Source organism: Mycteria americana, chromosome 6, assembly GCF_035582795.1.
Source record: "Mycteria americana isolate JAX WOST 10 ecotype Jacksonville Zoo and Gardens chromosome 6, USCA_MyAme_1.0, whole genome shotgun sequence".
Classification (NCBI taxonomy): domain Eukaryota; kingdom Metazoa; phylum Chordata; class Aves; order Ciconiiformes; family Ciconiidae; genus Mycteria; species Mycteria americana.
Genome location: NC_134370.1, coordinates 5,430,001 through 5,439,965, shown reverse-complemented (window position 1 = coordinate 5,439,965; position 9,965 = coordinate 5,430,001). Strand labels below are relative to the sequence as shown.

The window sequence follows — 9,965 nt, the reverse complement described above, 5'->3', positions numbered from 1 at the left end:
ATGAAGCTGAGTAGGTGTCTGTGCATTGGAGGTTTTGCACAGCAATAGATTCAGTACTTCTACTGCTCTCCACCAGCATTGCTTTAATCAAATGTATTACTAATGAATTTCTGATATGTATTGCTAATGTTTAATTAAAATATATTTAAAATACTTTCTGTGTAATGCTTGCCTTTCTAGTAGATTTCTAATTTTTCAACCATGTAAAAAAGAAGCAATGTATGCTACATAAATGTAAAGCTGTGACCCAAAGAAGGATGGTTTGGAATTTGGCTTTGGAGGAAAGAACTCTTACCCTAGTGCAATCATTTCTTGGCCTCTGATGCTTTATCTTTGTAATGTGGGTTTGAGCACTTATAATAATATACAGAGGAAATAAGAAACTTTGTTATCTAGGATAAGTTTTTCCCTGGAATATACAGAAATGTGATGTGGAAGGAAGCCCAGAAACCTTCTTCTCTCTGTTCTGTTTTGCAGAGTCTGTGCACCATGGGAGTGAGGTGAGTACCTGAGCTGTCTGCATATCTGAAGACAAGGTGTCCTGTTGATGCCCCAGCCAAAAGAGGTAGAAGGAGCCTCCTGTGGTGTGCACATCACTTGGGCTTCCTGGGATTCCTGAAACATTGAGCTTGCCTGAGGAGTAGCCTTCCCTGCGGACTGACAGGCAAGACAGAGTCATTAATAAGTGCAAAGCACGCTGAGGTCTTGACATAGAAGCTCTTGCGGAAGCACAAAATGGCCCCATCATTAATTTATTTTGCAAAACCACAAGCTATTTTGGGAATCTGCTGACTCAGAACAAGCTGGTTCAGATTGTCATGCCATTTATAACAAAAGTTCTCAGGGAAATTAGGATGATCTCGGGATCTTATAATGAAATTCAAAATATAGCTCATGTTCAGTATGTACGTTCAGCACAACTCTTGTACAATTGCCAAGGATCTCTGATATGAACACGAGAATCTTTATAAGCAGCTGATTTTTGAGTCAATGGGCTGTAACACTTCTGAAATCAATGATTATTTAAGAACTCCTAAAACTGCATGTTGTCTAGCTGCTGTGCACACAAACATTGGATCTACTCTGCTCTCTGTTGCCTCACTGCAAATGGATAATTTTGATCCGAGGTCTGAAGGCTGAGTGGGGATTATAACACCTCTTTTCTAGCCAGGCCAGTAAAACATTCACCATACAGCTTTGCAGCAATTTTTTATTTCTGTAGGAGCTGAAAATACTCAGCGCTTTTCAGGTGTGGTTCCAGGACAGTCATGGATTTTCATAAGTAAGTTATTTGTGACCACAAAGAGATCTGCTTGTTTAGGATTTCACCAGTGCTGATGTTTACAGAGTTTATTTTAGTTTTTTTTACATTTGACATGATAGCTCAGAGTTTATGGCTTGGCGTATAAGCACCAGTCTTCAGACTTAGAACCACAAGTCGCAAAGCTACCACCTATCTGTTGTTCTTTGGGTGTTTCTGTCCTGTCGTATTTTGAAACAGGTAAGATGAGTTACAGTAAAGCTTACATTTGGACAGCACATGCTCTGCCTTGAAATCCTCCAGTGACACTTTTCACAGGAGATTTCCTCCAGTATATTTAGCTGACCTCTATTCTGTGAGTTCGCTTGTGAAAGTGATAAATTGTGCACACATGACTAATATCAACACAAAAATGATTAGGCTTTCTAGAAATTAGACTGGTGGGCAGGTCTCAATGACAAAGGCAAAGGGTATATTGTACGAGTTTGTGATGACTTCGGAGCGTTGTATCACCTTATGTAGAGCATGTGTGTAGTGCTGTATGAGATGAAGACTGTACTTAGACCACACCTTTTCCCCATCAGTTCTGTCCCTGTGGATTTATTCCAAATTACATGGAAGCTTGCAACAGAACTTGTTTCACAAAAACATCGCAACCTAGAAATTGTTCCTCTTTCCTGTAAAAATGATATCTTTGTGAGTCAGACACAGGACTGTGATGGACCTCAGAAATAAAAGTCTCATAAATTAAACAACCTGCTTTCTTGCAGTGCTATAAGGTTCTAATACTTGTCAGGAAAGACTCAGCTTGCCAGGAAGCTGCTGGAAAACAGAGAATTACAAAGCTTTCCATTTAAAGGTACAAAAATGCCGTTATAAGGCATAATAAGGGAACAACTTTAACTGTTCCAAAATACCTCCTAACCCACACACATCACATACAGCCTGGTACACTCAACCAAGTGAAACCTGAGATAGGTTACAAAGCATAACTCGCTTGTAGTTTTTCTAGTCTTGAATAAAACTTCCTTATCAAATACATCCTGCAACAGACATTCCTTTTGATGAGAAAGTAGCATCCCTTTTCTGGGTAACCTCTGTTTCCAATCATGCATTTCAGAAGAAACAGTTGAAAGAATGACTGAGAAATGCAATGTTTCTGAATAATTCAGATTTTAGAAAGGCCCTGATAATATGTAACGATGTGCAGTAGGAAGGGGAAAGCCATTGACAGTGGCTCAAACTCTACAGTAATTAATCTTTGGCATTCACAAAATTGTTTTTTAGCTGCCTGGAGCAGCATAACAGCAGCTCTAAAATCCGATGGTGGCAGAATTAATTTTGATTGCCTGGCAGAGGAGTGTTTCTGCGTGGGGCAAGCTGCTAACTGTGTTCTCATCCCTTCTTCCTTCTCCCTTTGAACTTCTAAACCCTGATGCAAGGAGGTACTTCAGCACTTCCCTGTGGAAGAAACCATTTAAAGTTAGCCATGAAATCAAGTAGTGTCTTGATGGATTACTGTTTCCCTACAATTGCCGTGAGGCCAAATGCTGCAAACATCTACAGGAGAGCACAGGGCTGGTCTAGGGAGAGACTTCTGGCCAGCCAGTGCCACCTTCTGCAAAGACATGGCAGGCTGTGCGGGAGGAGGTCCTGCCACTGTCAGAAACCTTCTGTCAGAGCGGAAGCAGATGCAAACCTCATCGCTTCTGCCCTGCAAGTCCTGGCTGCAGTCCTCCCACGGCCGGGCTGCCGGGCATGCTCCCAGTTGGACAAACAAAGGAGCAAGGAAACTAAGCACTGCACTTTCCTCATCCCCCTCGGGATGGAAAAGAGGAAACTGAGCCCAAAGTGACAGATGTTTGTCACCTGTGGTTACAGCAGGAGACACTCAGGGACGGCGGCTATAAGGATGGTACAAGAATCTGTGTGAACTACAGTGATTGCAGGCTGCAGCGGGTAACTTCTGCCAGGCAAACAGGGCTGTTAGCACGGAGCTCTGTGAGCATATAAAACCAGCACGCTGTAAGGTAGGGCATTTGGGGCTAATATAAGTGTGGCCCCACAGAATCATACAGCACAGATTCATGCTTCGGCTTAGCAAGAGTGTGGCTCTTTAGAAAAATAATGAAAAAGAAGAGGCAGCGCTGAGACAGGATAAATAAGGAGATAAATCACTTTGCAGTACAATGCAAGCCAAAACCTGAAAATAAACAATTACTTTAAATCATATCAAGCACCTATCACAAACATCACATTTATACAATTGATCCATGTGTAAATTAGCCAATTAATTCTGAATTGGAACACTAATGAAATAATAATTATCTTTTTACAATGGAATGGTAGGAGTGCGAGGCTAGAAACAGAAATAAAAGAAAGACTGCAGCGAAATTCGCTCAGCTCCATCACCACTGGGCATGGGGGGGATGGTCTATGCCAGACTTTAATGTCCAGATATTGCTGTGGGGGGCATAAATAAAATACATAAATATGTGAGAAACTATGGGCCACAGATGACAAGGATGTAGAAAGGCACTCTTAGAACACTGCCAGTCTTTTTTTTTTTGTAATGAAGAATTGCAAAGTGGAAACATCTTTTAATATCTTTAGAGGCTGGCTTGGTTTTTCATCCCTGCTTGGCTTTCTGCTACGTGTGGTTGTTTACCTAAGGGACTCACGAGGGACTAGGACCTCATAGTTACCAAAGCAGTGGAAGATGGATGGAAAAGGGTGGAAGTTTCAATACAGAATGATTTTGGTGACTCATATCTAAATCAAGATCTTCACTGCGATGGAGAAATGCACTGGGGTCTTCTATAAGAACTCGCAGCCTTGGTTTTTCATGTAAGAGCTGCAAACAGATAAAATAGAGCTTTAGCTCAGGTCCTCGGAGGATAGGCGAGAGCCCTGGTTAGGTGACTATAGGCTGTTTTCTGTATAGAGCTATTTTCTGTCTCTCATTTTTTCTATATGTTTTACCCCAGAGTTGAGGAATATTTCCACTGAAATAGCATTTCTTTGAAAAATTCCCGATGAGCTTTATTTTGCCTGATGCCTTTAAGTGAAACAGTTGTTAACAAGAGCAGAATATTTCTGTAAACTCCTATTGCTCCTCGCAACGAAAATAACAGTTTAGAAATGGTCACATAAGAGACGGTGCTCTGAAAGAAGTCACATGCACTGAAGTTATATGAAATATCATGCCTGTTGCAGCCAAAAATATTCCATGATTGGGTCTATGTAAATTTTCTCTGGATTTATAACCCCAAATGTTCGGGGGGAAGCAGAACTCCTGGGGACAGGCTGCAAGCATTAACATAGAGAAGTTTGATTCAGATAAAAGCTGTCTTATTTCAAATTGCCAGGTGGGTGTCTTTAAAAGGGAATAGCAAGAGAAATCAGTTATATTCGATCAGGGCATTAAAGCATTTAAATGTAGAGGTTGTTGCCCCCCTACGCACCCGCGCACACTTCTGAGTCTATAGCTCTGCGTATGCCAGGACAGATTTTGGCGGTGCATGCTCACGTGTATTTCAAGTGTTTAGAAGCACGCCAGAATTGAGAGGCTGGTATGCTCTCTTCTCTCTCTTTCCTCCTTCCTTCCTTCCTTCCTTCCTTCCTTCCTTCCTTCCTTCTTTTCTTCCTTCTTTTCCTCCTTCCTTCCTATCTTTCTTCCTTCCTTCCTTTCCTCCTTCCTTCCTTTCCTCCTTCCTTTCTTTCTTCCTTCCTTTCTTCCTTTCCTTCTTTCCTTCTTTTTTTTCTCTCTCCCCTTTCCCTTTCCCTTTCCCTTTCCCTTTCCCTTTCCCTTTCCCCTTCAGGATGCCGACCTACGTTACCGATTCAGCTCCAAACGGGAGCCGCACCTGCCCGCCCAGCCGCCGCCGGCAGAGTGGATGTACCCACGGGCACCACGCGGAACTACAGCCACACCGGCGGTCACGTCGCGGCCCTCAGGGGCCAGAGCCGCCCGGCCCGGCCCGGCCCCGCCGCCGCCTCCCCGGGATTTGTCGTGCGGCGTGGCGCGATGCTCCGCTAGCGATGCCCCGGGCGGGAGCCCCGTGCCCGCCCGTCCCGGGACGCGGGGCGCTGGGACGCGGGGCGCTGGGACGCGGGGCGCTCCCGCGGGGGCGGCGCGGCCCGGCAGGGGGCGCCCTGTGCCCGGCGGCGGGGCCGGGCCCCGGGAGCGGCGGCGGGCGGCGGGCTGGGCCGTGGCCCGGAGCCCCGCCGCGGCCGGGAGATGGCCGCCCCCGCCCCGCCGCCCCGCCGCCGCCGCGGGCTCGACGTGTGCCGCCGGGCCCCCTCCTGCGCGGCCGGTGGGAGCGGCGGCGGGAGGCGGAGGGGCTCCGGGAGCGGGGGGAGGCGGCCCAGCCCGGCCCGGCCCGGGGAGAGCCCTCCTGCCGCCCCGCCACCGTCCGCAAAGTCGTTTCTGCCCCAAGGCAGAGCCCGGCGCGGCCCGGGCCGGCGGAGGGCGGCGGAGCGGGGTGCCGCCGGCTCCGGGGCCCGGTAGCCCGGCTCGGCGCGGCTCGGCCCGCTGCCCCCCCGGCGCCGGCGGCTTTTGTTACCGGCGGTGCGGTGCGGGGCGGGGGGGGTGGGGGGGGAGGCGGCGCGGCGGGGCGAGGGGAGGTTTTGTGGCAGGAGCGGCGCGGTCCGTGCCACTCGCCTCCCGCCGCTCCCGTGGTGCTTCAGCCGAGCCGGGATCCCTTTGTGCTAATAGCCCCGTCCTCATTTGCTGCCTAATTGGACTATATAAAGCCAATAACGGGCGGGCGCTCGTAGCCTCCAGCCACAGCAGCACGTCGCAGGGGGTGCCGGGGCCGCGGCGGCTGCGGGCAGGGGCTGCGCGGAGCCTTCTCCTCCCGGCTGCCTCCCCGCCTAATCCCATTTGCCATTGTGCGTGCCCAATCGCCGTGTGCTCCCCGCGTTTAACTTGGATGACATTTTGATTTCATCATTAGCATCCGGCGCCAGGTTGACGCAGCAGCAGCGGCGGCGGGAGGCGGCGGCGGCGGCAGCGACGACCCCGGCTCTCCGCCTGCCCGCAGCAGCCCCTCGGTGCCGCGGGCTGCGCGGGTCCCCTCGGCCCCCCGCCCTGCCGCCCCCCCATGCGAGGGGGCCCCGGCCGGCCCCGCCGCCGCGCTCCCACGCCGCCCCGCCGCGCCTCTCCCCCGCGCCGCCGGGAGCCGCCAGCTGCGCGCCGGGCGCGGGCTGCGGGGCCAGCGGCGGGCAGGAGCCGGGCGGGCGCCGGAGGATGCCGGAGACCGGGCAGGAGCCGCCCAGCGCCCCGCCGCCGCCCCCCAAGGAGTCCTTCTACATCAAGAACCTGCTCAACGGCGACCCCCCCAAAGCACCCCCCAAGCAGCCGCGGCCGCTGTTCGCCCCCTCGGGCAAGGCGGCGGCGGACGGCGGCGGCTTCGCCCTCTCGCAGGTGGGCGACCTCGCCTTCCCCCGCTTCGAGATCCCGGCGCCGCGCTTCGCCCTGAGCGCCCACTGCCTGGAGCGCGCCCAGACCTGGTGGTACCCCTACGCCCTGACGCCGGCCGGAGCCCACCTGCCCCGCACGGAAGGTACCGCTCCCCCCCCCCTCCCTCCCTCCCTCCCCGGCGGGGCGGCGGCGGGGACCGGGGGCGGCGGGGGGGAGGCTGGCGGCGGGGCGACGCGGGGCCCCGGCCGGCTCGCCCCTCTTCCCCCGGCGGGACGCGGGGGCCGGGCGGTGAAGGTGTCTCTTTGTGTCCCTTACCCCCCCCACCCCCGCCCTCGCCCTTCCCCTCCAGCCGCGGAGAAGTCCCTGCTGCGGGACTCGTCCCCCGCCTCGGGCACCGACCGGGACTCCCCGGAGCCGCTGCTGAAGGCGGAGGGGGAGCCGAAGGAGCTGGACTCCAAGAGCCCCGACGAGATCGTCCTGGAGGAGAGCGACTCGGAGGAGGCGAAGAAGGAGGCAGGCGCCGAGGACTGGAAGAAGCGGGAGGAGAGCCCGGAGAAGAAGCCCTGCCGCAAGAAGAAGACGCGCACGGTGTTCAGCCGCAGCCAGGTCTTCCAGCTGGAGTCCACCTTCGACATGAAGCGCTACCTGAGCAGCTCGGAGCGGGCCGGCCTGGCCGCCTCCCTCCACCTGACAGAGACCCAGGTGAAGATTTGGTTCCAAAATCGCCGCAACAAGTGGAAGAGGCAGCTGGCGGCCGAGCTGGAGGCCGCCAACCTCAGCCACGCCGCCGCGCAGCGCATCGTCCGCGTCCCCATCCTCTACCACGAGAACTCGGGCGCGGAGGGGGGCGCGGGGGGCGGCGGAGCCCCCGGCACCCAGCCCCTGCTCACCTTCCCTCACCCCGTCTACTACTCCCATCCCGTGGTCACCTCCGTGCCGCTCCTGCGGCCCGTCTGAGCCCGCCCGCCGCCGCCGCCGCTGCGCGGAGGGGCGCGGAGAGGCGCGCAAGTCGCCGGCCCGCTTGTAAGTACTCCAGCCACTCGTGCCGTTCACCCGGCCGGCGTCTGCGGAGCGGGGAGGGGGGGGGTGAGGGGTGCGGGGGTGGGGGGACCCCTCGGCGGGTGGTGCTAGGAGGGGAGTCGCGAAAATTTAGGGAAAAAAAAATCTAAAGTAAAAATGGGGGGAGGGAGAGGAGGATAAGGAAAGTGAAAGCGGGAACTTGTAGAGAACCCTGGAGCTGTCACACCTTTTGTAAACGTGGAGGAAAACCGCGATGGTCTCTGTGGCTTTAGTTTTATTTTTGTAAAAAAACAAAAGAAAAAAAAAGGATAATAATAAAAAAAAAAAAAATGAACGACCCCAGGCCGCTCCTCGGGATTTGCCAAACGCTAACGGGAAGCTGCATTTCTGTTCCTTTCGGACCTCTCCTTCTGCCTCCAAATTGTTCAGGCTCCTGATCCTGTCGTGACTTAAACTGCATCGACCGCGGCTTTTCGTTCAGGCAGACCTCGGTACCCATTTGCCTCTTTGCTTTCCCATATTTCGTACCTTTCGGTTTCTGTCATGGGACTTTCTAACGAGCAAGAAATACAGCCTCAAAGTGACCGGTGAAACACACCCGCACGCTTTGAGTGACCCTTATTTATTATCGTTTACTGAGGTATTTTTAATTCTTGTTTATAATTCTCCTTTTCCTAGTTGTTGGGTTGGTTTGGTTTTTTTTTCCTTGTAGAGTTATTCCGGTATTTTGGGGAAAAAAATCTGTACCCTTTTGCTTTCTTTTGTAATACTGATGATGGTTATTATTATTAATTATTATTGTACTTTTGAACTGTGCAATATTGTACGACGATTCTTAAAGCACTGCTTTTATTTGAATGGTGAGGAAAGGGTTTTTAGCATTGTATAATTGCGTTCGTTCATGTTGTACAAAATAAAAGAAAAAAGAATTAAAAGCGAAGGGAAGTGAGAAGAGAGGAGCAGGGCATGGGAATAAGCATCAGCCCGGCTTATGCGAATAAATAACAAGGGAGATTCGGTGAGCTGGGCGCTTTAAGTGAAGGACAATCAACTTTAGGGTAATTTTAATTTATTTGATATGATGTACAGTTTTCTTCTAAAGTCCATCGAGTATGTGGATTTTAATAGGCAGAAATCCAGTGAGGACTGGACACCTCTAGTCTCTCTCTGTCTTAGTGTCTGCTCACCTGTTGTCTGATAATTGTTTGCTGTCTTCCCAAGGGTTTGGGTTGGTTTCTTTTCTTTATTTTATTTTAACACCCCCCTCCCCCCTTTCGGTTGTACTCTCTGCCCTCTCGCTTTCTGTTAGGGATCGGTCCTATTTTTAAAACAGCCTATATTGTTATAAACTTAATGTTGTGGTGGAAAAAAAAAAATCAATAAAACCCGTTCCTTATCATTTTTGAAAGTGTGGCTTCGGAGAAAAAAAACAAAAACAAACAAAAAAAAGAAACAACCCAATAAACCGAGCCTGGTCTGGCAGCGCTGCCGCCCTGCTCGGCCGGGGCTGCTGGCCGGGGCGCGGGGACGGCGGGCGCGGAGCCGGCCCCGCCGGGGCTCCCGGGGAGCGGGTGTTCGGAGGCCCCCTCCGCCGGGGAGCGGATCGACGGGGGGGGCCTTGCCCAGCTCCGCCGCAGCCGGGGGCATCGCGGCTGGGTAACCCCGAACGAGGGGTCCCAGGCCCCCAGGGAGCCCCCCGGGCCGGGCGGGAGGGGCGGGCGTGGGGAGGGGGAGTCCCTTTCCACTCGGGGGCCGCCTCCGCGGGGGTTCCCCTGAACTTCTGGCCGCCCCTTCCTCTACCCCCGCCGGCTGCTTCGCCTCCCGGCGGGGGTCGGTGCTGCCCTTCTCCTTCTCCCTCCTTTCTCCGGGAGGCTGCCGCAGAGGGCTTGCCCGAAGGCACCCCAGGGTGTCCCCCCGCCTCCCCACGGCCGGAGCCGTCACTCGTGTTAATACACCCGGCGCGGGTATTTCGAGATAGGATCGCTCTCCGCTTCCCGAAGATTGGCCCGAATCGACGTGTTTACAGCGCCGAGGGCAGGACTTCGGGCCAAAGAAATCAAAATAAAACGCAGCCTTGCGAAAAGATCATCCTGCGTTTTCTTTTCGTTTGGGATAAAAACCCTGGCAATGGGTCGTAAATGAAAAATAAACAGAGTTTCGGAGTCAAAATACGCTGCTCGCTGTGTCGCCTACAAACAGAGTGATGCCTTTTCTGTTTGCAGTACTAACTTCGGGACAAGTCGCTTGCAGCTCATTAAA

At 52.9% G+C, this 9,965-nt stretch overlaps 1 protein-coding gene across 1 annotated transcript; it reads left to right on the top strand.

Moving 5' to 3' along the window:
- Nucleotides 1-6,494: 6,494 nt before the first annotated feature.
- HMX3 (H6 family homeobox 3) lies at nucleotides 6,495-7,742 on the top strand. The gene is made up of 2 exons (XM_075504043.1): nucleotides 6,495-6,828; nucleotides 7,036-7,742. The coding sequence occupies exons 1-2, from the start codon at nucleotides 6,513-6,515 to the stop codon at nucleotides 7,641-7,643; spliced, it is 924 nt and encodes a 307-aa protein (XP_075360158.1). The 5' UTR covers nucleotides 6,495-6,512; the 3' UTR covers nucleotides 7,644-7,742.
- The last annotated feature ends 2,223 nt before the right edge of the window (nucleotides 7,743-9,965 follow it).

Excerpts from the sequence above, each read along its gene's own strand:
- HMX3 (XM_075504043.1), top strand. The coding sequence starts at position 6,513 with ATGCCGGAGACCGGGCAGGAGCCGCCCAGCGCCCCGCCGCCGCCCCCC. Across the intron at positions 6,829-7,035 it reads CCACCTGCCCCGCACGGAAG|CCGCGGAGAAGTCCCTGCTG; the intron begins GTACCGCTCCCC and ends CTTCCCCTCCAG.